Source organism: Petaurus breviceps, unplaced genomic scaffold (genome assembly GCF_028583685.1).
Source record: "Petaurus breviceps papuanus isolate PSGF00001 unplaced genomic scaffold, PetGlider_PUasm1.0 172, whole genome shotgun sequence".
In the NCBI taxonomy this organism is placed as follows: domain Eukaryota; kingdom Metazoa; phylum Chordata; class Mammalia; order Diprotodontia; family Petauridae; genus Petaurus; species Petaurus breviceps.
Genome location: NW_027185755.1, coordinates 4,533,837 through 4,558,200, shown reverse-complemented (window position 1 = coordinate 4,558,200; position 24,364 = coordinate 4,533,837). Strand labels below are relative to the sequence as shown.

The 24,364-nt window shown below is 42.7% G+C and overlaps 1 protein-coding gene across 2 annotated transcripts in view; it reads left to right on the top strand.

Moving 5' to 3' along the window:
- Nucleotides 1-860: 860 nt before the first annotated feature.
- The window catches only part of LDLR (low density lipoprotein receptor), a 41,552-nt gene continuing 18,048 nt past the window's right edge, over nt 861-24,364 (top strand). For both annotated transcript variants that reach the window (XM_069083041.1, XM_069083040.1), the window contains exons 1-4: nt 861-1,170; nt 16,441-16,560; nt 18,338-18,460; nt 19,569-19,946. In XM_069083041.1, the coding sequence (XP_068939142.1) occupies nt 1,089-1,170; nt 16,441-16,560; nt 18,338-18,460; nt 19,569-19,946 (703 nt within the window). In that variant the 5' untranslated portion in view covers nt 861-1,088. The remainder of the gene's footprint in view (nt 1,171-16,440; nt 16,561-18,337; nt 18,461-19,568; nt 19,947-24,364) is intronic.

Below are 24,364 nucleotides of genomic sequence, written 5' to 3'. Positions count from 1 at the left end.
TATTCTGGGCCACTTGGGATGCAAGACAAAAAGGTGAGAGTCCTTACCCTCGAAGAGTTTAACATACTGGTGAGGTGAGGTCAGGCTGTGGGTGACTAGATACAAAGTAATGGGAGAGGAGGAGAAGAGAGAATGAACTAGGCTTGTTTTGAATAAGCACCAGGGTAGCCTAGGACAAACATTCTATGGGAAAAGCCAGATATTGGGAGTGGGAGGTTGCTTTTTTGTTTTGATTTCACTTGGGTAACTAGCCTGTTCAACCTCTTTCTTCACCTTCGGTCTAATTCACTTCCCAGGAGGAGAAAGATTTAAGCTCTAAACACCAGCTACGGCGGAGGGGTGGGGTTTTTTTTTTTGTTTGTTTGTTTCTGTTTTGTTTTGTTTTTGGAAGGGTGCGGCTTTTCTCGTAATGCTTTCTAGCCTGGAGGTCGGAAGGCAATTCAACCCGCCTAAGTCATAGTAAAATCGGAAAATACCTTGCAGCTTTACTGGTGTGATTGCTTTGGTTAACTACTCCACACACAGGAATTCGGAAGTCAAGGGGAATATCATTGTGAGGATCAGAGCCAGTCATGACCTGTAGCCATTTAAGGAAGAGAAAGCTACATCCGTGGTTATTGGGCATTCATTATGAGCCCAAGGGAAACTGTTTTAAGGAGTACAGGTGTTGATGTACCCTCTTCGAGCATGTGGGTAGCAGTACCAAGGCGCAGCGATAAGACACATAGCAAACGTTTCCCAGGGCTCAGAAAGGGTTGCCAGGGGGCTCTGGAAAACTGTTCACTTGCAGTCAGGGTTTCACGGGTTAAAGAGGGTGCCTATGTCACATCATGCGTTGGAAACTCCTCCTCCTTCTGTGAGGTGAAGATTTTTGAAAATCACCCCACATCAAACTCCTCCCCCTCATCGAAGCCGCACATTGAAATTCTGCAAATAACTCCTGCCTCCCAAACATTTCTCTTACAGACGTGTTAAGTCACGTCTGGGTTTCCTTCGAAAATTTAAAGCCCAGTTAGAACCAACTGTTGGCATCGGACACAATAGAAGCCGGGGGGAAAGAAAGCAAGCCAAAAGGGGGAGAAGGAAGCATGAAAAACTTAAGAGCTTTAGATGTATTGTTGAGTTCAGGGCTCTTTGTCATTCTGATTCTGCCTACTGCAACGAAAGCAGGTAAGCTTCCCTCCAGCCCCTTTTCTTTTGACTGGGACTTGGAAAGTTCTTGACGGGCTTATTGGTTAGAGGGCTATGTTTGTTAATGTTGCGTTATTATTATGCCTCTGAGTCCTGTGGCTCAGGCTGTGTTTCTCACAGTCACCGCGAAACGGATCTTAACCTTTTCTTTTTATTAGAAAGTGCTAAGAAGATCAATTAATTTGGAGTCGGTTTTACTTGCTTTTCAATTGGACTAACTTTTAGTAAGCTTCTGTGTGCTAGGGCTCGACCTGGAGATGCAAATATAAACTAGCCACAATACTATTTGTTTTCTGAGAGCTTAAAAGACATTATCTCTGGTGGAAATCGTGAATTTATCTAGTAATGGCATTACCATGGGCGGGAGGCTTAGATACGGCTGGATGGTGTCATAAGAAGAAAGTTTCTCTGTTATTCATGGTTTGCTGAAAGCCGGTCGGAAATGGAAGGAGGGGGACAGGGGTGGGCTTTGTACTAGCCACTACCGTACAGAGCTGCGGTTCCCATTCGCTGAGTTGGAATGTCTTTCTGCCTGCTGGAGATAGTTAACCCTACGATCTCCAAAGACTAGAGCTTCCTCCGAGCCTTTCTCTCTCTGTCTGCCTGCCTGCCTGTCTGTGTCTGTCTCTCATGCTTTCATTCATTGTTTCTCAGCGGCCTTTCAGAGAGGGAGGCGCATCGAAAGCCGGTAGAAGCGCGCCACCCTCACAGTCACTTGGACATCCTTTGCTCATTCATTTGGCAGATAGAGTGGAATCGGAGATTTTGCTTGGAGCACATATTCCCAGGGATGGGGATGGCGGATGCTCTACGCTAGAATCAATGGAATAAGGACTAGGTGGCCCTGAGCATTCGCATTAGTGGAATCTGAAGGCCGAGGACTGCGGGACAGGAATGGTGCAAATGTGGAGTTCACTCTGGCCCCTGCCACTGATGAACTGGCGTACCCAATTGGATTGTGACAACTCAGGCTTTAAACCAACCACCGCTGATGCTCACGCTCCCCTAGGGACTTTTAAAGCACTTAACCTTCCGGGGCCTCAGTTTCCTCATCTGTGAAAATGAGGCCCCTTCCAGGTCTAAATTCTCTCTGGGGCTCAGTTTCCTCTTGTGTAAAAGTTGGGGGAGGGTTGGTTTACATTGGTGACCTCTGGGATCTAATATCCCCTCTTTTAGTCCTCTATGACTTTCTTTCGTTAGGGGTCCTCCCCTTTCTTAGAAAACTTCGCGCCCCTCCCCTCCTCCCACCTAGGTATGCAATCCCTAGGGGCGGGCCCGCGTGGGAGGAGGCGGTGGGACTGAAGTGCCCAGTGTCCGCCCTATTCCACTGGAAGAGTCGTGGTCTCTCCCCTCAGCCTGGCCCCGCCCAGGCTGACGGGCCCCTGGGCTCTTCCTCCTCCTCCGTCCCTGGCCTGGGGCCTCCAAAATTCCTCCTCCTGTTTCAAACCAAAATTACTCCTCCTTCTAGGCCGCTGGGCTCCGAAACCGCAGTCCCTGGTCTAGCTGCCCTCAAGGGCTTCCGCGCCCCGACCTTCAGCTTCCTCAATTCCACCTCTACCCCCCCTCCCCCGCCATCCCGTGTGGAAGGGGGAAGGGTGGGGTCGTTCCCATTGGGTGCCTCTGGAACTGGCGATCCTCGAGCCACTCCCCTTGGCCAATGGGGGCCAGGGACGGCATGAGAGGAGTGGGTTTTCCCGCGTGGCACCTCCCAGCCCCGCGCCGGTTCGGACCTCCGGGAAGTCTCCGGGAGGGGTTGAGAGAAGGGTGAGCTTCCTAGCTTCGCTTCCTGTTTCTGACCCCCTGGACTCCTGACCTCCTGCTTCCATTCTGGAGTGACCGAAACCCTCAAATGCCATCTCCTTCAGACTAGTCTGTAGGGTTCCGAGTTTAAAGGGAGCATGGAAAATGCCCTTCCTACAAATCCAATTCAATTCCCCGTTATTAAGCATCTACCATGCGAGAGGCAGTGCTAGGTACTGGGGATACAGATGGGGACACTGATACCCAAAGAGGGGAAGAAACCTGGCTAAGCCAGAGAGTCGGGACTCGTGTCTGTCTCCCAGACCAAGTCCCTCAGTCATTGCCAGTCCTTGGACCTTAAGCCGTTTTAGCGCCCCTACGGGTAATTTCCTCTTAAGGACAAAAGGATAAGTCTGCTCAAACCTCTCAAAGTCAGGGCTCTCTGGGGACGGTACTTCTAGGGCCAAGTGTTCCAAACCCCAGCCTGGTGGCTTTAGCAAACACTTTGTTAACGGTTCGCACCACTTTGTTTTCTTTGCGATTGCCAAGAGCTCCGGCAGTTTGCAGAGTTTTAAAGTCTTAATCTTTGCAGAGACTGATAAAAATGATGGGATCAACTTCAAGCTTCTTGTTTTTATTCCCCATGGCAATAAAAGTAAATGCAAGAATGGTAGTCCCTGGCTCTATAAGATTAAAGGCTCAAACCTGTAAGACCTTTCACACCTGCCCTGAAGATTTCTAACTTTGGTAGCAACTGGGGATCTGGGATGTTCAGATAACCCCGCCAGATACTAAGTTTAGAACCCTTTTCTTCAGCTGCATTTTCTAAAATTGTAGTAATGGTTTTAAGGGCTTCTGATGGATAATAATAATAATAGTCTTAATAGTTAAGTGATCCTCTTCCCACTCATGGCCACCTAAGCCTATAAGAAGATTATAAGCTGTGTTGGAAGCAAATGGCTCAGTTTATTAGTTTAAAAAAAAAAAATTCTGGGCTTTTAATGGAAAAAAAAAATGTTGGTTTTGTGGGTCTGACTGAGCCTCACCAAAATCTGAGATTTCAGCTGTGACCAGTCTGACTGGACTGGTTAATCAGCTATTAGGCCTTTATTACTATACTTAGTGATATCAATAACCCACCTAGCTGTTATGGGCAGGGCCTCTTTCCTGGTCCAGAAAGTCATATTGACTTGTACACACCAACCTCACCTGAGCAAATGCTACATATGGGCTTTGAGGGGAGGGACTTAGTCTTATTGTCTTTGGACCCTAATAAACAGGGTGCCTTGTTAGATTTAGGGATGAGAGGGATTTTAGAGGTCATCTAGTCCAACCGCCTGATTTTACAGGAGAGGAAATAAGGCCAGGGAGATTAAGTAACTGTCCAAGGTCATACAGATAATAGTGGTAGCACACATAGAGATAACAGTTTACCTGTGACAGATAACTCTATCTCATCTCTATTCTGAACAGCTCCTTAAGGTGCTTTGTATTAAGTACTGGTAGCTGAGGGAGGATTTGAAACCAGATTCTCGGACTCCTGAGATACTGAATGTGGGAAATTGAGATTGTTGAACATAGTTATATACTCTGTGATTGAGATCTTCTGAAGAAGGGTCACAGCCAACTGGGCTTTGGAAAATCTTCCCAGAGTAGATGTTAATTCCCTTATTGTTAATTACTTTATCATCAGCTATTCATTACCTTTTCTTACACATCCTGCAGATTTTTGCTTTTCTTGCAGCCCAAAATGCCTCCTTGCTTGTTCCTTGCCTCTCTGCTTTCAGGTAGATGACCCACAAGGTTAACTAACATTTTGTGTAGGAAAGGCAGTCCTGGGCATTTTTGGCGAAATTCATTGAGTGCCTATCCATGTTGGGCATGAAGATGGTTATTCTTGATCAAAAGCCACCAATGAGTATTTTTTGAATATTTGGCTAAATCCCTTCATGGGTCACACCTACACCTAGGGAAATTAGAGAACTTCCCTGTTAAATCTTAGAGCACTTTGTAAGTTTATCCTAGTTGGGTCTTCAGAGAGATCCTCTGTAATTACGTTCCCAGAAGCATTAAATTGGCAAAGGAAAGAGATGGGAGTAGGTCCTGGATTCCTTTCGTCTCTTCTCCCCACTCTCCTCCCATTCCCTTTTGAATACTTTGTATTTACTTACCTGGTGTATCATTAATACAGAAAACCAGATGCCTTCTCAGGTACCTTCTAGCTCTAAAAACATGATCCTAAAAATCTAACACTAATTCTAGGGTGGGTTTCCCCCGCCAAGTGGAGATTAAGCTAAAGTATAGTTGGTTTTCACCCATCGTGGCCCAGATGTAGCCTCAGGCCTTTTGAAATCCATCCAAAGTGTACATTAAGCTAGCCTAATAGCTTCTGTCAGGTAAGTTGACAGGTAGTTGCTAAGAGATTGTGGAAGTAAGCAGTTAGTGTGGGGCCTGGCCATTGATGGGGGTGGGGAGGGGGAGGAGGGAGAGAGAGGGAGAGACAAAATGACTGATGCCGGGCAAGGCTGGAGACTCAGGCTTCCTTTCTAGAACATTTTGCAAAATCTGAGAGTTAGTTTGGAAGTTGCCCATTGGTGGTGAGGGATGGGGGACACCTGTGACTTCACTGGTTTAGGGTATCCTAGATAAAGACATTGCACTCCATTGATAGCTGCTTTATCACTTGGGGTCCTGTAGAGTTCTAGGAAGTTAAGTGACTTGCTTGGGGTACACGGCCAGTATAAGTCAGAAAAGATGCTTGAACCCAGATCTGGCTCACCATATATTTAGGAAACTGCATTAAAATCTCTTAATTTACCTTGGGGGCGGGGTGTGGTGGGAGAGGAAGAAAAAGTCTTAGAAAGCAGCTACCACTTCATTTGCCTGAGGGCAACAAAGCAAAAATTCAGGGTTGGTGGTTTTCTTTTTGTTAAGCATGAGACTTTCTGGTTGCCTTTTTGTTATTGTTGTTGACCAATTAGAGAAGTGCTCCCCTAGCACAGCTAGATGTCCTTTCTTGGTTCCCTTTTTACAAAATTTATCCAGGCACACTTGGGGAGGGGGTGATGGTGGGCTAGCACCCACCCATCCATCCTTCCTTACTTGGTGGTGGGTGCAGTAGTGTCTGACATGCTGAGGACGATAGGAGGTTTAGAGGTTGAAGATCTTTAGCCCAATCCCACTCCCTATTTTACAGTTAAAGAAATTGAGACCCAGGGGCAGCTAGGTGGCACAGTGAGCAGAGTGCCAGCCAGGAGTCAGGAGCACCTGAGTTCGGATCCAGCCTCAGACACTTAACACACACAAACAAAAGCCGTGTGACCTTGGGCAAGTTACTTAAAACCTAATTGCCCTCCAAAAAGAAAAAAAAGAAATTGAGGCCCAGGCAGGTGAAACAGCTTATTCAACACGGGCACGATGGTGCATTGAGTAGAGCACTGCATCTGGGCAGTCAACCCTGTTGAACCCAATTTCCTCATCTATAAAATGAGCAGGAGAAGGAAATGGCCAACCATTTCAGTATTTCTGCCAATAGAACCCCAAATGGGGTCCCAATGGACATAACTGAACAACTGAAGGTTTGTTTTGAGGTTCGAATGAGAATATACTTGTAAAAAAGCACTTATTAGCACAGTGTCTGGGACATAATAGGTATTTAATAAATTTAATAAATACCTTTAATAAAGAAATACTTATTCCTTCCTTCTCAGCAGCAGAGTGAGGGAGCGAGTATTCAATCCAGATCCTTTGAAGTTCTAATGCAGTCTTCAGCTTAATTTGGTTGATAACATTTCAGCTAGAATGTCATCTTGTTAATAATCTTTTTTGTATTCACATTGTTAAAATATGAAGACTAAGATCTTCTACTTGCATCTTAGACATCTGATGACATTGGAGGTCACAACCTCTTACCTCCTCCCTCACTCTCCACATCCCTTAATTTGCTTTGTTTTGCCACTCTTATTCTCCCACCCTTCATCTTCTGCCAAGCCAGATCAGGCCCTCATTATTGACTAGACTATCATAATAGCTTCTTTATCTGGCATCAATATTATGGTTAGACCAAAAAATGTCCTCCTAAGTTGGATAGGTACGTGTTAGAGAAGTTCCCCTGCTTCCTTTCTCTTCTCCATACTCTTGCCACTGGACCCAGATGGCTCCGGAGGAGAAAGTGAGGCTGGTGGCTGCACTTAAATCCAATTCACTTGCTTGTTGTGGCATGATCTTCTTTGAGAATAAAGGACAAACAACCAAAACAACCCTGCTTTCCTACTTCCCAGATATCACTAATAAAAGTGATTAGCATGACTGGCACATAGAGGCACTTAATAAATGCTTGTCATTTCCCCTCAGGGAAATTCTCCTTTGGGAGGTTTTGTTTACTTGATATGACACATCCTTGTTCAAATGTTGTAAAAAGATGGACCAGTTCTGCCAAATTCTGTCCTTCCTCTTCATCTTCAGACAGGAAGGGCTGACCTGAGCCTCTGAGTCAGTGGGGTGACTTTAGCTCCTCCTTGGATGACAGAGCATGAGAAATGTCCTCACTCAGCACTTCCTGTCCTCCAGCAGCTCAGAGTTTCAGATGTGTAGAATGTTTCTGCAGGGAGGGACTTCGAAGCTCCTTTCCAGTCCCATCCTCCAGAGTGATTAGTAAGTTAAGCAATTAAATGGTTTTTAGAAATTTAAACCTTTTAACAGCTTGCAACAAATACAAATTGGTAACCAGAAATTCTGGATATTTGGGGCTTCTAATCCTGCCTCTGATACTTCACGAGTTGTTTGGAACAGCCCTCTTCATCTTGATGTAGCTCAGTTTCTCATGGGTAAAATAATAAGAACAGTGGTAGCTAGCATTTCTTTTTTAATGGTTTTTAAAAATTTAATAGTACTTTATTTTTCCAATTACATACAAAGAATTTTTAACATTCATTTTCTGTAAAATTCTGAGTTCCAAATTTTCTCCTTCCTTTCCCCCTCCCTAAGACAGTAAGTCATTTGATACAGGCTGTATATACAATCATGTAAGAGGTATTTCCATATTATTCTATGTTATGAAAGAAGAAACAGTTTGCAAAAGGAAAAAACTGAAAAAATGAGAGAAAATAAAATGCTTTAATTTGCATTCAGACAGCATCAGGTCTTTCTCAGCATTTTTTTTTTTTTGCTTTTTGGAGGGGCAATTGGGGTTAAGTGACTTGCCCAAGGTCACAGGGCTAGTTTTTTTGTGTTAAGTGTCTGAGGCTGGATTTGAACTCTGGTCCTCCTGACTCTAGGGCCATTGCCCTATTCACTGTACCACCTAGTCACCCCATTTCTCAGCATTTTCCATCATGAATCTTTTGGAATTGTCTTGGATCATTGTGTTGCTGAGGAAGAGCTAAGTCAGTCATAGTTAATCATTGAGCAGTGTTGGATAGCGACCATTTTTATAGCACTAGTATGTGCCAGGTACTGTGCCAGCACTTTACAATTATTACCGAATTTGATTCCCACAACATCCCTAGTAGGTGGGTACTATTCTCCTCATTTTACAGATAGGAAACTGAGGCAAGGCAAACAGAGGTTAAATGACTTGCTCTCAGTGTCACATATAGCTTGAACCTGTATTTGAACTCAAGTCTTCCTGACTCCATGAGGATAATAACCATATGATATTCTCCATATAACAGAATTGTTGTGAGGACATCACTTTGCTAGCCTTAAAAGTGTTAGGGGGGCGCGGCCAGGTGTCGAAGTGAGTAAGAGCACCGGCCCCAGTGTCTGGATAACCTGAAGATTGAACCCCGGGCTCAGATACTTAGCACTACACCCAGAAATAACTGTCTGTGTAACCTTGAGCAAGTTACTTAACCCCAATTGCTTTAAAAAAAAAAGTGTTAGAGGGATTAAGTTATTGCTATTACTAATAATTAGACCATAAAAACTAAACTATATATTTATTTTAAAGAGGTATAAAATTTAATTAAAAGCCATTTATTTGCTCTGTGTTTTTCCCCACCCTGAAGCCCAGTCTCTTTTCCATCTGTATTAAACATTTATTTTGTAGGTGAGGAAATAGCAAAGAGAGGTGAGAGAGGGGAAGTGGCCTTTTTCTGAGTCACAGCTGATAAGTATCTAGAAATCAGTATTGGCATTCTCTTGTGCAAGAAGGGGGAGTGGTATAAAAGCTCCAGCTTTCTTCCTTTAAAACTCTGAAGATCAGAAATGTGAATAAATCTCTTCAAACTGAATAAATCTCTCCAGAGTGTGTCATGTGGCATTTCCACAAGTGATAGTTAAATGCCATTCATATCCCTGGGGTTATTGAATGATACAATTAAGATCAGCTCACATTTAAGAACTACAATGGGTTTCCTTCCCCTTACCCCTACAATAGTCCTATGAAGCATGTAGGCAAGCCATAGTTCCCTTACTTCAAAAATGAGGAAACTGAGGCTCAGAGACCCATGGCCTCTACAACTAGGAAGAGTCAGAACTGGGTTTGGAACCCAGCATTCTTCTGCATGTTGCATTCAGTCTAACAACACGGGATCTGTACAAAACCCCACTCATTGTCTTCCCTACCAGTTTTCTGGTTCACTTGACAATACCTTTAGGTACAACAATTTAGAGTACTCTCTCATTTTACAGATGAAGAAACTGCAGCTCAGCCAGTGACTCAGCCAGGGTCACACAGTTAGTAAGTATCTGAAACCAGGTTTAAACCCAGGTCTTCTGATTTGTGTTCCAGCACTGCCCATTACACCATGATGCCTTTCTCCTAACTCTCAGAAATGTCTCGATTCACTCTTCTGATGTCAATTTGTTTTTCCATGGGCTTCTCCCATTTCCCCTAGCATTTACTGGACAGTTGTAACAACTTTCCCTAGCTGATCCATTTTCTCTTCCCTCAGTTTCCTCATCTGTAAAATGAGCTGGAGAAGGAAATGGCAAACTGCTCCAGCATCTTTGCCAAGAAAACCCCAAATAGGGTAACAGAGTCAGACAGACTGAAAAACAAATGATTATTATGCTAGCTTGAGCTTTTCTGTTTTTCCTGAACTTTATCCATTGGTAATGGTGATCACAGACTGATTTCTTGGCCTCCATACCAGTAAGATAGCTCCCTAACTTGATTGGCTTGTGTCAGATTCTTTCATCTTGAGTAAAACCCAGCTACTTTTCAGGTTCAACTCACTTGGAGAAGTTGCTGCTTTAAAAATGTGATGAATTACAGTTTGTGTTTTGTTTAAATAAAGATGGCTTCCCTTCTCTTTAGATCAGGGGAAGGTGTTTTTTCAGCCTTGGGTAATTGGGAGCCCAAGGCAACTGGGGGGAGAGGGAAGTTCATGGCCTTTGGAGTCAGAGGACCTGGGGTGGAATCTGTGGCTCTTCCACTTTCTACCTCAGTGACTTTGGGAAAAGGATTTCCCCATTCAGGTCTTCAGTTACCTTATCTGTAAAAGGAGGGAGTTGGTCTGCATGGTCACATGAGATTTCTAGCTCTGTATCTAGGATCACTTGGAAACATTGACAGTTTGTATGACCTTGGACAAGAAGCTTGACCTCCTGGACCTAAGCCATAAAATGAGGCACCTATTCATTCATTCTTTTTTTTTTTTTTAAAGCCATGGGGTTAAGTAACTGGCTCAAGGTTACAGGGCCAGTTATTTCTGGGTGTGGTGCTAAGTATCTGAGCCCAGATTTGATCCCCAGGTCATCCTGACACTGGAGCCGGTGCTCTTACTGGCTGAGCCACCTGGCTGCCCCTGTATTCATTCATTCTTAATGTTTAGGGAATTGAATTTTGCATTATCAGCTCTTTTAACATTAATTCTTTAACATTTAACATTTATACCCCACATGTCAAGCTAGGAAGAGGGGCTTTACAATTCATCTGGCAAATCTAAGGTTCTTAACTTGGAATCCAGGGAATGAGCCCCGCCTTACCCCACCCTGGGTTGTTGGGGTAATTTTAGGGGGTCCTTGAACTTGGGTGGGAAAACAGATTACATCTTAATTTCAACATGATTAATTTCCTTTGAAATCCAATGTATGTTATTTTATGTATTTACAAACATTTTGAAAAGGGGTCCCTGAGCTTCACCAGACTTCCAGAGGAGTCTGTGTCCAGTCTCTTCATTTTATAGAAAAGCAAACTTGATACTTGGTGAAGGGTAGTAATTTGTCCAAGCTCATGGAGAAAGTTAGACAATAATGTTGACTTTCATTATGATACTCTTTCCATCTCATTCACTCATTCATTCAATAGAGATTTTAATTAAATTCCTAATATGTGAAAGGTGCCGTCCCTACTTTTCATGGAAATTAGATATTGGGCAGGGAGATAGAAGAGAGGGATGAATAGATAGAGCATTTATTAAACATGTACTGTGTACAACAGGTACTATTAAAAGTGTATTTCTGGTTTAAAATTGTGTGTGTGTGTGTATCAGAAGCACATATATTTTGTTTGGAGCTAGTGACATTTGAGATAGACAGTTTTAAAACCTGTTTCTCCCTACCCTTCTTTATGTCTCCAAACAAAGTCATCTTGTCCATTTGGTGATATGCTGAAAGTAATTCGTCCCAATGAAATGAAATAATTGCAACTCTGGAGAATGTACAGGCATTTTACAAAGCATTCTTTTTCCTTTCTCCTCTTTATGGAGGGGGGAATACAGGGCAGTTGGGGTTAAGTGACTTGCCCAAACTCACATGGCTGAGGCCAGATTTGAACTCAGGTCTTCCTGACTCCAGGGATTGTACTCTATTCACTGTGCCACCTAGCCACCCCTTTAAAAAGCAATTTTTTTTTGCTTTTTGGAGGGAGGAGAGTAGGGCAATTGGGGTTAAATGACTTGCCCAAGGTCACATGGCTAGGAAGTCTGAGGTTGGATTTGAACTCAGGTCCTCCCAACTTCAGGGTCAGTTCTCTGTTCACTCTATTCACTGTACCACCTGGCTGCCCCTAAAAAGCATTCTTTAATTGAATTGACTAAGGTCACAAGGTTTGGAATAGTAAGAGTCTTCTCCTAGACTTAAACCCTTTCTGACATTCTGATTGCCATTCTTCCCTAGGGTCACTGACATGTATTCCTTTCCCCCTTTCCTAAAATCATAGATTTAAAGGTGCTCAGGGACCATCATATCCCATCTTGTCATAAGAGGAAACTCAGCTGGAGAGAGGTTAAGATTTGCCCAGTTGGGGCGGCTAGGTGGCGCACCAGCCCTGGAGTGAGGAGGACCTGGGTTCAGATCTGACCTCAGACACTTGACACACCCAAAAAAAAAAAAAACCCTAGCCATGTGACCTTGGGCAAGTCACTTAACCCCAATTGCTCTACCCTCCCCCCTCCAAAAAAAAAAAGATTTGCCCAGTAGCAGTCAGGTTTTCCCAACTCTTCCTAGCCTAGGGTTTTATATTTAGAGTTGGAAGGGTCCTCAGTTGTCATTTAATCCAAGTTACTCATTTTACAGATGAGGAAAGTAGGATCCAAAAGATAGACTTACCTGAGATTATAAAGCTGGTAAAGGGCGGAGTCTACATATGAACCCAGGGCCACTGGGTCTTTCCACCATGTCATATGGCTTCTTCTTTAGTTAAATTAAGTTGAGCAACCATTGGACCTGCAGTGCAGCTTATTTCTGAGAATACAGAGACAAAATGGAAGTCCCTGTGTCATGAAGTATACATTTTAGGGGGAAGGTTGCAGTGGGACAATTAGAACACAAATGTAGATAAATAAAGACAAAGTATTCTCTGCTTAGTACTTCAGATAATTCTCTTACTTTTCTTCTCTCCCTCCCTGTATGATGGACATTCTCAGAAGTCAGGAACCTATATTTTTTGTGCTCCTCAACAAAGAGCATGTAGGATTCAATTCCATTTAAAAGACACTGAAATATTGGAAATATACTGACTGCCCAAAAAGGAGCCTGGATAAATGCTTTGAAATGAATTGAGAGAATGTTTGCAGATTCTGTAAGCAAGTGTCCCATAAACCATCGTGGGAAGCTCTTTAGAAGAAACAAAGAGTTTTTGGGGAGGGAGCTGGAGGCATTGAGTCCGTGTTGGTGTGTAGAACAAGCCTCACTTTTCCTCATCTGCAAAAAGAGATTGGAATAGATAGTTTTTATGGCCCCCTCCAGCTCTCATGCTATTAGGAGGTGAAGAGGGCTGGATTAGGAGTCAGAGGCTCTAGGTTGGAATTCCATATCTGCTTATTCGCCTTATAGATGAAAGGGCAGCCTGGACAGCTACACCCCAGCCCAACCACAACTCTGACCTACTGTTGAGTAATGGAAATAAGTAAAACCAAGAGTCAGCGGAAGAATTTGGAGTCAGGACCTGGGTTCAAATCCAGGCTCTGTCACTTGTAACCTTTTTACCTTGGGTAAGTCACTTACCCCTTTGTGCCTCAGTTCCTCATCTGCAAAAGAAAGGATTGGATTAGATGATCTTCAGCGTCCTCTCTAGCTCTAATTTTTTGATATCCTGTAGTTCAAATCCTGCCTTAAAACACTTACTAGCAGTATGACCTTGGGCAAATCATTTAACCTCTCTCAGCCTGTGGGGAGCCAAAAAAGCCTGGTTCAGGAATCAGATATTAAATCCTAATAGTGGACTTTAAAACAAGAATCTCTTTGAGATGTGACTTTTCATCATGTTAGCTCCCGAGTTCTTTGTTATAGGTTATACTTACAAGGATGTTACTTGAATTCTGAGATCAATAGGCTATACCCCAAGATTTTAGTTATTGAGAGCTAAAATATTTGATCCAGCACTCAGGTATCTTTGGGTGGTCAACTCTAAACGTGATGTCTTTTGATGATTGCAGCTTTGGCTTTGAAGTTTGCTCTCAATTGTATCCATTTATGACTATGGCTACTTTAGCAGATACCTGAGGCCTAGATCAAAGGTCTTACCATAAGACTTTAGTTACCTAGATAACAAATCCTTATCAAATTATCTATTCTGTGCTACTTTCAGGATATAACAAACTAAGATAATGATAAGAAAACTTGAGTCCCCTTCCTTTGTCTCTTTTGCTCTATAAAAACCTTGGCTTGAGAATCAATAAATGGAGTTCATCATTCTTCCTTGAACTACCCACATGGCCTGGTCATTTCTTATTCACGTCTTCGAATCATGCTAAGTGCTGGACACTAAGCATCCCATGGCAAATAGCGCCCCTCAGTTTCCTCATCTGTAAAACAGAGATAATAACAGCAACTCTGTTTCACAAGATCCTTGTGATTATCTAATGAAATAATGGGCATAAAACACTATGCAAACCTTGAGGTGCTGTATGCCTGCTAACTCTCATTAGCTAAAGGCACACTCACTCAAAGCCAGGTGAGCAGCTCAGCCATGAATCAGGGGCAAGCCTGGTAGTCAGGGTTGCTAGGCCTTTTGTGATCTGGATGGACCTGTTGCTGATTCACTGACCAGTTGAGAAAAGGGGCTTCGTGAACCATTGTCTTCAGGCTTGTCGTTTGCATTTGTTTTCAGGTGAGCTCAGAACAGTCTCCCTGCTGCTTATGTGACTTTCAGGTGCATGGCTACCATTGCTGAATTGCTAAACACTCCCAGACAGAAGTTGCCAGTGGGAGTAGTTGGGGGCAGATGTCACTCAAGAGTTCAGCAAAAGGGGCTCTGTAGGGATGAGAGCCCAGTTGAAAGTTCACTCTTGTCCTCAACTAGGCAAGATTTGCTTCCGCATCACCATGTATAACTTGTATGTACAACTTTTTTTTTTTTTTGCTCATTGTTCCTATTAGAATGTGAATTTCCTGAGGCAGGAACCATGTTTTTACCTTGCTTTGTACTCCCGAGGCTTAATATAGTGCTTTGGCACACAGCAAACATTTAATAAGTGCTTATTGACTGACTTGAGTTAAACTATGTAAGTATAATTCTTGCTCATTTCCATAACATCCACTCCTAGATTGTACATGATTTTCTCCTTTAATCTTAGCTCTAACTCAACTAGGTTTAACAGATGTACATCAAGTGCCGACTATGCTTGAGAATTTCCTCCTTTTGTCTGTGGGAAGTTTCCTTTTTTTAATAGCTAAAACAGTGTTTGCTCATGGAGCTCACAGTCTAGTGGGTAGGAGAATATTATGGGGGCGTCAGACACCAACACAAACATCATACGCTATTTTTTTTTTTTTTTACTTTTTTGGAGGGGGTCCGGCAGGGTAGTTGGGATTAAGTGACTTACTTGACTAAGGTCACACGGCTAGTAAGTGTTAAGTGTCTGAGGCTGGATTTGAACTCAGGTCTTCCTGACTCCAGGGCTGGTGCTCTATTCACTTCGCCACCTAGGTGCCCCATCATACGCTATATTATGCATGTAATTAGAGAAGTTCCCACTTTGGTACCCTGATAGATAGGTGTTCTTATCACTATGAGTATACTCTCTAGCAATGCAGGTCAAAGCCTATCCTTGCCTACCCATCCTAAATTACTCTTACCTTGTTCATGTCTTCTCATAAAGCCAGCAAAGAACTCTGCATATTAAGGTGCTTCATGCAATTTTTCCTGGGATCTTTATAGTGTGTGTCTTAACAATGAATGCATCAGTTATCCTTTGTTCTTATTAGGTGATTTGGCCCATCTTTTTTCCCCCCAAACATACATTTCTCTGATGCTTTCTTTCTTTGATACCCTTCCATTGTTTGGGTTTTCTCAGTAATGATTCTTTGGGAAACTGTGACTTCCTATGATGCACAGTCATCCAATATCCCCAGAAGAATACTGGTTTTTGAAAATATGGGCCTTGATTTCAGAGAAAAGCTTGGGTTAAAAGAACTTTGTAGTTTCCCAAAGGCAATCTCATTCTCACTCTCCTTTTCAAATCTAGGTCAAGTCAGCAAGCATATGTTAAATGCCTAACATGTGGCAGGAATTATGGCACAACTCATTTGTAGTGTCTGCTCAAACTATAAATAGTAATGGGTGAGCTTTATATCCAACTGTCTATCATAATCTGGACTATAGAGATTCATCCACTTGGTTTTTCCTATTTGGATAGTTACAAACCAAGTAAGAGGTTAGGGACTATTAATTTATTTACTTGTACTTACTTTACTTGTATATTTGGATGTCCTTCTTTACTTTCCTGTTTGATTCTTTATTCTCTTTAATTTCTTTGTGGTTGAGCTCTTCCTTATTATATGGGGTTCTGGGACACCTGTCCCAGACCTAATTCTGTAGTTTCAGCAATAACTGAGAAGAGGGAGTTGAAACTCCTGACAGCAGTCCTTAGTAAGATTGCAACCCAATTGAACAACATACAGCTTCTGGGTACTTTTGACAGCTAGTTAAATTAATGGTAATGTTAGTTAATGATACTTGGGTTAATGATACTTTGAGTTTATTAGCATTGTTACTTAGCAATCATGACTGATATTGACAATTTCCTTTTTATTTTTAGCTGTGCTGATTGCCAGAGGCCACTTGCTAAGCTTTTAGTTCATCTCCTGTATTCCCTTCTTGTCTTTCTTTTGCTGCTGCAGTGGACAAATGTGGGAGGAATGAATTCCAGTGCCTAGATGGAAGGTGCATCTCCTATAAGTGGGTCTGCGATGGTACTGCCGAGTGTGGGGATGGATCTGATGAAACCCTGGAGACCTGCTGTAAGTCACCTTTGACCTTTTAAAACAGGAGCCTTTTTTGTATCTTAAACCCCTTGGTGAGGCCTATGGAACCTTCATCAGAAGAATGTTGGTTTTTTAGAATTCATAATCAAAGGAAATGTTAAATTTCAGTAAGAATTTACTGAAAATAGGTGGCTAGGTTGCACAGTGAATAGAACACTAGCCCTGGAGTCAGGAGGACCTGGGTTCAAATCCAGACTCAGACACTTGACACTTCCTAGCCATGTGACCTTGGGCAAGTCACTTAATCCCAATTGTCCTGCCTTCCCCCCCCTGCAAAAAGCAAAAAAAAAAAGAATTTACTGAAAACAGATGTGAATTTTTCCCCTTCCAAATTCATTGACCCCCTGCAATCTATCCCATAAAATGGGGGTGATAATAGCAACTCTTCTTTTTGGGGTTGTTGTGAGAATCTTGCTCAGTCTCTAACATATGATCTCACTATGATGGAGAAAAAGAGAGGAAGAGGATTTAAGGGAGTTAAGGGCTGTCATCGATTGATCTCTGTTAGGAATTAGGAATGTGTGAGTGGGCTGTGGATACATATATAGACCTGGCTGTCTTGGAGAATAGTCCTTTTATTAAACATGAACAATTAGTTCAGCCAAATGACAATACCCCAGAATAGCTTGGAACCATTTTGTCTCATAAAACAGTAATTGGGTATTTCCTTTTGAAAATATATCTTTTAAACTGAAAGTCAATGAATTAATTAAAAAATAACATTTAATATGAATGTATATGTAGAACCCCTATCAGATTGTACGTCATCTTGGGGGAGAGGGAGAAAATTTAGAACTCAAAATTTTATATGGAAGTCAATGTTGAAAACTAAAAATAAATAAATAAAATTTAAAAGAAAATATATTTTTTACTTTAAAAAGGAAAGCTAGTGAACTAATTATAATTTTTTTGGGGGGGGATTGGTTGGTTTTGTGTGTTTGTTTGTTTGTTATTTGTCTACACCTGTGAGTCCATCATTGTGGGAAACCCCCTCCATAGATACAGATAGATACCTGCTCTGCTGCTTAAAATATTACAGTGTTGCCTGGGTCACTGAGAGCTTCAGTGACTTACCGCCCCCCCCCCCCTGCTCCCCCCCCAGTCCCACAGCTTATGTGTACATCAGAGATAGGGCTTGGATCTAGACTTTCCTCACTCCGAGGGGAGAGTCCTATCTACTGTGCCCCTTGTTACTGGCAGTACTAATTCCTTACACTTAAGTCATACTTTGTATAGTTCACAAGATCCTGTCCTCACAGCAGCCATTCGAGGTTGCTGTTAGTTGATCCTGTGGGATCACTGCCGTGAAGACTCCCATTTCTCTGGTGAGGTTACAGAGTTACAGAATGTTTTCTTCACCACAGTCTTGTGAGACAGACTTGTTCCCATTTCACAGAGACCACCGAGACTCTAAGAGATTTAAGTCACTTTTCCTTGTTCACACAGCCAATGTCTAGGATGTAATTTTAAACTTGGGTCTTCCATCCTTCTTAATATTCCACCATGCTGCTTTTCCATTATAAAGCCATGAGCACTTGTCATTAGGGACCCCCCCCCCCAATTTTATAGATGAGGAAGTTACAGCTCAGTAGTGGGAAGAATTGCCAAGTCATGATTCTTAAATAGCTGAGCCAGGACTCTAGCCCAGGGGCTCCCCCCCCCTACTTCCTGCACCCCTCCCCCAACAACCCCATGCAGCCTCTTAGTCTTGCTCTTTCACTGTTTAGAAGAATGTTGTTGCTGTTTTTTGTAGCATCTGTGACCTGCAAACCTGGAGAGTTCAGCTGTGGGGGCCGAATTAATCGCTGTATTCCCTCGTCCTGGAAATGTGACTCCCAGACCGACTGTGAGAACGGTTCAGATGAACAAGATTGTGGTAAGTATGGAAATGTGCTGAGCAGGGGGCATGTGATTTACAGGATTCTTGTAAGGACTTCCTGGATCCATAAGAGCTAACCTTAGACCTCAGATGTTGGCTAACGAAAATCTGGTGTGGTTTTTGAGAATACTGCAGTCTCGGGGATACAGTGACAGTTGGTGTCTTGAAATCATCAACTTTGATTTATCTGGGAATCTCCCTGCTGACATGTTTAGTATCATTTCCCCCTCAACTCTCCAACACTACCTATTGTCATTTCCTTCTTGAAACACCCTCCCTTCTCTTCTCCATTCACAAATTCCAGTTCTGTGGTGGCTATGGGGCAGCACCAGCCCTGGAGTCAGGAGGACCTGAGTTCAAATATGATGGCAGGCACTTGACATACTTACTAGCTATGTGACCTTGGGCAAGTCATTTAACCCCAATTGTCCTGTCTTCCCCCCTCCAAAAAAAAAAAGCAAAAATACAAATTCTAATTCTGCCCATTCTTCAGGGCCCTCTATGTTTCAGTTCCACCTCTTCGGGGGGCCTTTTTTGTTTTTTTACCCCTTTTCTGTCCCCTACTAATCTCCCAATTTTCCTAGCTGGACATAAGTGTCTTACCACATCTCAGATTTCATCAGTGGGTGCTCTCCCTCCCCTAACTGAGACTGTAGCTCTTCCACACCTTTTTTCTTTTTTTCTTTCCTTTTTTTTTGGGGGGGGGGCTGGTATTTTCAGCACTTATGATGGTGCTTAGCATATATAGTAAATATTTAATAAATGCTTACTGTTTGAGGGTTTCACAACTTTATTGCATTTCTTTGTGTACCCATCCCCTAATTGTTTCAAGTATATAAATCCTGTCTCCCCATCCAGGATGCAAGCTTCTTGAGATAAGGCATAGCCCTATGCTAATTCACTTGTCCCCAAGGTGTCTGTTCCAATGCTGAGTCTATAATAACTTCCCAATAAAAGCTAGTTGCTGCATGACTCGTTTATATCCCAATTATGTTCACTTCTGAGATGAGAAAATTCCTTAATGTAACACAAAAGGGTATATTGTAAGAGATACTCAAGGCAGGGCAGAAATGCTTGAAAATCACCAGATTTCCTTTTCTCCCAGCCCCTAAGACATGTGCCCATGACCAGTTCCGGTGCCATAATGGAAAGTGCATCTCCCAAGATTTTGTGTGTGATGCAGACCGAGACTGTGAGGATGGGAGTGACGAGCTGGATTGTCCAGACCCCACCTGCAATCCAGCAACATTCCGGTGCAACAACACTGTATGTATCCCCAAGCTGTGGGCCTGCGATGGTGACCAGGACTGTGATGATGGCTCCGATGAATGGCCTGACAACTGTGGAGGACACAACTTGGTCAAGGAGTCCAAGCCCTGCTCATCTTTGGAGTTCCACTGTGGCAGTGGGGAATGTATCCACATAAGCTGGAAATGTGATGGGGGTTTTGACTGCAAGGACAAGTCTGATGAGGAGGGCTGTGGTATGTTCCCACAAATTTAATTTCCCATAGACAATTAGCATCTTTTCTTCAAATACAATTTGCCATCCTGTCATTTATCTGCTTAACAAATCTTAGTGGCTCTCCAATGCCTACAGGGTGAAATCTACTCATCAGCCTAAGGTTAAAGGTCTTCCCCAACCCATCCCCATTCTATCTTTCTATCTCTGTATACACAATAAGCACTGTCCATTTATCTAGCTAGATTAGTCATATGATTATGCCTCTTCCCCTCATTAATGTAGTTACTGGCTCTGGTCTCCTTTCTTGGTCCCCTGCCTTGGAATGCCTTTTCTTTCTCCTCTCCAGTTGTCTTGAGTTCTCTTCCTAACTTGCAAGGCCCATTTAGAAACATAGGATTTGTTTAGAATTGGAAAGAACCTTGGAGATCGTCCAGTCTGGTCTCTTATACTATAAGCTTTCTTAGGAAAGTTAAATGACTTCTCCAAGGTCACAGAGGTAATAAATACATGCAGGCTTTTGTAGGAATTTTCTATTACTGAGGCTTCACGAAAAGTCATAGGGCCTTATGAAACTAAAAGTTACGGGGTAGTGACTGTAAGGAAAGGATATTTCCAGATGGGACCTTAGGGGAGGAGGTTCCCTAAATGGCTCAGTTGTCTCAAATGGTCCAGTATGGTTGCAACTCTTTTGTTGCATCCTTCACAGAAGTCTCTCTTGATTCTTCCCCAAATTCTCTTATCACTATGTCTGTCCCTCATTTGTCACTGATTGATTTTTGTGTATAAGTCCTATGCCCCTGGTAAAATTCCTTGAGGGTAGGCACTGCTTTATAGTATTGATTCTGCCTTCTCTTAGGTATAGTTCACTGGTACATTCCATTTAAATATTAGTTCCTTAAAGGTAGGAACTGTTTTTATTTTTGCCTTCATATTTCCTTTGTGTATGCCTGTGCATCCACTTTGGTCTCTTGGACAATTTTTCCTTTTTCTTTCTCATGGGAACTTTTTGTCTTTGTGTCTTCACTGTTTCATTTGCAACCTACACGTAAACACACATCTGCTTCTGCCGTGTACTTCTGCTGCCCTTGGGGGAAGGAAACTACCTGTTGTGCAGGGGCACAGGTTCTCTCCCCCTCTCAGACTTCGTGTCCCCCTCTCAGACTTCGTGTAAGGGTCTGTTTTCCTCAAAGTCTAAGAAAGAGGGGAACCAGCTTGTTTTTAATGGAGCTTGAAGAGGGGTGGTTCTTTGAATAAGGGTCTGCCCTTCTGACTGTCAGGCAGCCAGTCATCAGGGGTTCTGTATGCTCTCTCAGAAAGGTGCAAGTAGTCATGTCTTTACTACATCTTAGAGACAGCCCCAATCCTAGGAGTTGTCTGTGGCCTCTAAGCAGGGCGCCATTGGGCATGTCCACCTCCATGGGGAGATGTGTCTTAGATCTTCCTAAAGCACAGGTCCTATAATCTCAACAGGTTGATTGAGAGAAATCATCTAATTTCTATCTAATTTACATCTAATAGGGACTCCCCTGATCAACTTCCTCGCCTATTTTTGAGAGCCCCTTCTAGGCTGACTTACACTCTTGAATTTTTGTCCATGAAATCTTACTAATTCTTTCTCTGAATTCATTGAAAACTGTTCTTCTAAAGTCTACAGTACGTTAGACTGGGCCCAGGTTCCTTCTCCTTTTCTCTTAGACACTGAGGTGGAGAGTTCACATATTCCCAAGGTTTCTATGACTCCCACCTCAGCAGACAATTCCTCATTTTGGGGGACCAGAATTGAAGTGCCTTTCCTTATTACTTCCACCTTTTGATAGAAGGACTGATCAAAGCGAGTCGGGAAGTTCTGTTATCTGTTTTGCTTTTAGCAGAAAGAAAGCTCAGACTGATGCGTGCCCAGATCGCTTACTCTTCCATCACTAAATTCCTCATCCATTTCCTTTTGTTGTTTTTATCAGGGTGGTTTGTAGTATCCTCCAGTAAAAATAATCATTTTGGCTTCTCCCTTTGTTGGCCGCTGTGCTTCCTACTTCTGGTTTCTAAATTTCCTCCTAGGAGTATATCTCTTTAGTAGTTAGAGTGATATGCCATCTTCCCCACTTGTATTCCTTTTGCCTTTTTCTTTTAAATACAGGACGCTTCTAGAGTCCATAGTCTAGTAGTGGGTCTTTGCTGTCAAATGCACCTCCTTGCATTAACATTTTTGGTTCATCTTGCTTGTTATCCATATTTTGTCCATTTATGTGAGATCATGGCTTTACTGCTCTCTTTTTTTTTTTCCCACTATAAATTCTCAGGAGTTCTTTCCACAATTCTGCTCTATTCTATGGTATATAGCTTGGTGGATCTACATAAGATGTTTTTTCTTTCACTTTAAAGCCATTTTAAATATACAACATAGATTGAGAGTTGGAAGAAACCTGAGAGGATATCTTATCTAGTCCAACTCTCTCCTTTTTTTTTTTTAACAGTGGAGATAATTACGACTCAGTTTAAGTGACTTGCCTAAGGTTACAAAGCTGTCCAGTGTTCGAAATGAAATTCGAACCCAGGTCCTCCTCTGATTCCAAATGGAATTTCTTTCCACTGTACCGTTAGTTATGAGGCCTATCACTGCCTAGGATTTTCATTCCTACGTTTTAAGCCATGGTCCAGGAATCTGAATCCTTTTCTGAAACTCCATCTTCTTAACCATATGTTAACTTACTTTATCTGCCTTCATTCCTGCCTTTGATTGGCAGCAGTGATGAAAACACCATCTGTTTTCCAGAGGTCTTCAGTCTCTTGCCAAGATGTCATAATCCTTTTCATTGCTTTCTGGTTTCATTTTAGAAGTATCATTTGTGCTCACATGTATCGTCAGAGGTACGTTGAGAAATCCCAGTTTTGCCAAGCCTTCAAGCTCTTGGTTCTGTGTCACATTCCAGAGAGGTGCCCCAAGAAAACAAACAACAGACTTCTCAATAAGCAATAGCTCCTAAGCAGGGAATCCCCAGCCAGCACTACTGGTCTCTTCTTCCTCTGCCCTGTCCTGGATGGTTTCTTAACCTGACATCACCTGGGAGTCCACATCCTCATTCCTTGGAGAACAGGCAGCAGCTTTTTCCTCAGAAAGAAGGCTCAACTCCATTTTTCTTCAGGAGGGCTCAGGTGTTTAATGCCAGTTGTCCTTTTTCATCTCATTCTCTGTGTTGCATTTTTCCAGATGGCAGCCTTCTGGTGTTGGTCAAGATGTCCTCCTTCCTCCCCTTTCTCTTTTGAATTCTTTTTTTTCTTTTTTTCCCCACACTGAGACCTTACATTTTTCTCCCCACTTAGATAAATTGGGAGCGTAGAGAACTGCTCCTCTTGGGGACTTCCACCCTCTTTTCAAGACTTTGATTTTAGATATCTTTTGCCATTCAGACACAAGTTATCACCATTCAAAATGCATTCATAATGAAAATGTAGCTGAGTTTGGTTCACCAGGAAACCAAGAATAGGCTTTTTCTACCTGAAATGAAAAATAGCACCCTTCCTTCCTAGACAGGGAATAATTCCTTCTTTCCTTCTCTTCCTTTACCTTAGTGGCAAATGATTAATCTGCTGATCCCTGTTTTCCCCAGTTTATCGTGTAACCTAGCACAGTACATCCCAGCCTAGTGTTTTTTGAACCAGAAATAAAGAATTGAAGTTGGCTTGATGTTTCTCTGACTACAGTGTTAGCTTTGTTAACCAAACCAGAGCTGCCCTCTGACCTGTGGGTGATGGGAGCCAAACAGAGTAGGCTAGAGACAGGAGACTCTCAGAGAATCAAAAAGTTTAATTTTTTTTTTTTTTGCTTTTTGGAGGGCATTTGGGGTTAAGTGACTTGCCCAAGATCACACGGCTAGTTTGTGTGTTAAGTGTCTGAGGCCAGACTTGAACCCAGGTCCTCTTGATTCCAGGGCCAGTGCTCTATTCACTGTGCCACCTAGCCGCCCCAAAAAGTTTAATTTCAAAGCGGGGGAAATGACTTGCAAGCAAGAGCACATGTGCCGGAGTCCAGCCCCCAGTAGGAGGATCTGAGACAATGTGGGGAGAGCTCAATATTTACACCAGTGGTTGTACAGTGAGCTGTAGCTCTGATGATGAGGAGTCACAGCAACAGTGTTTGATTCATAGCAGGGCTTCATGACCAGAACTTGTCCTAGCTCAGTGAACACTTGGTGCTGGTTAAAGCAATACAATAATCACGTGATTTTTGCCAGAGGGTGAGATCATCCAGAGAGGGAGCACAAAGGATTGTTGTTATGCCAAGCTCAGGACACAGCTTGCTTGCTGGCTCTTAGCTCTGGAAAAATAGGGTGTTTCCTAATATCCTGACATCTTCCACTGAGTTTTGGTTTTTCAAATCTACATATTCCTCTCCTCCCCCTGGTTACTGTGCTCCCTTTTAAAAAAGAGGATTAAAAACCC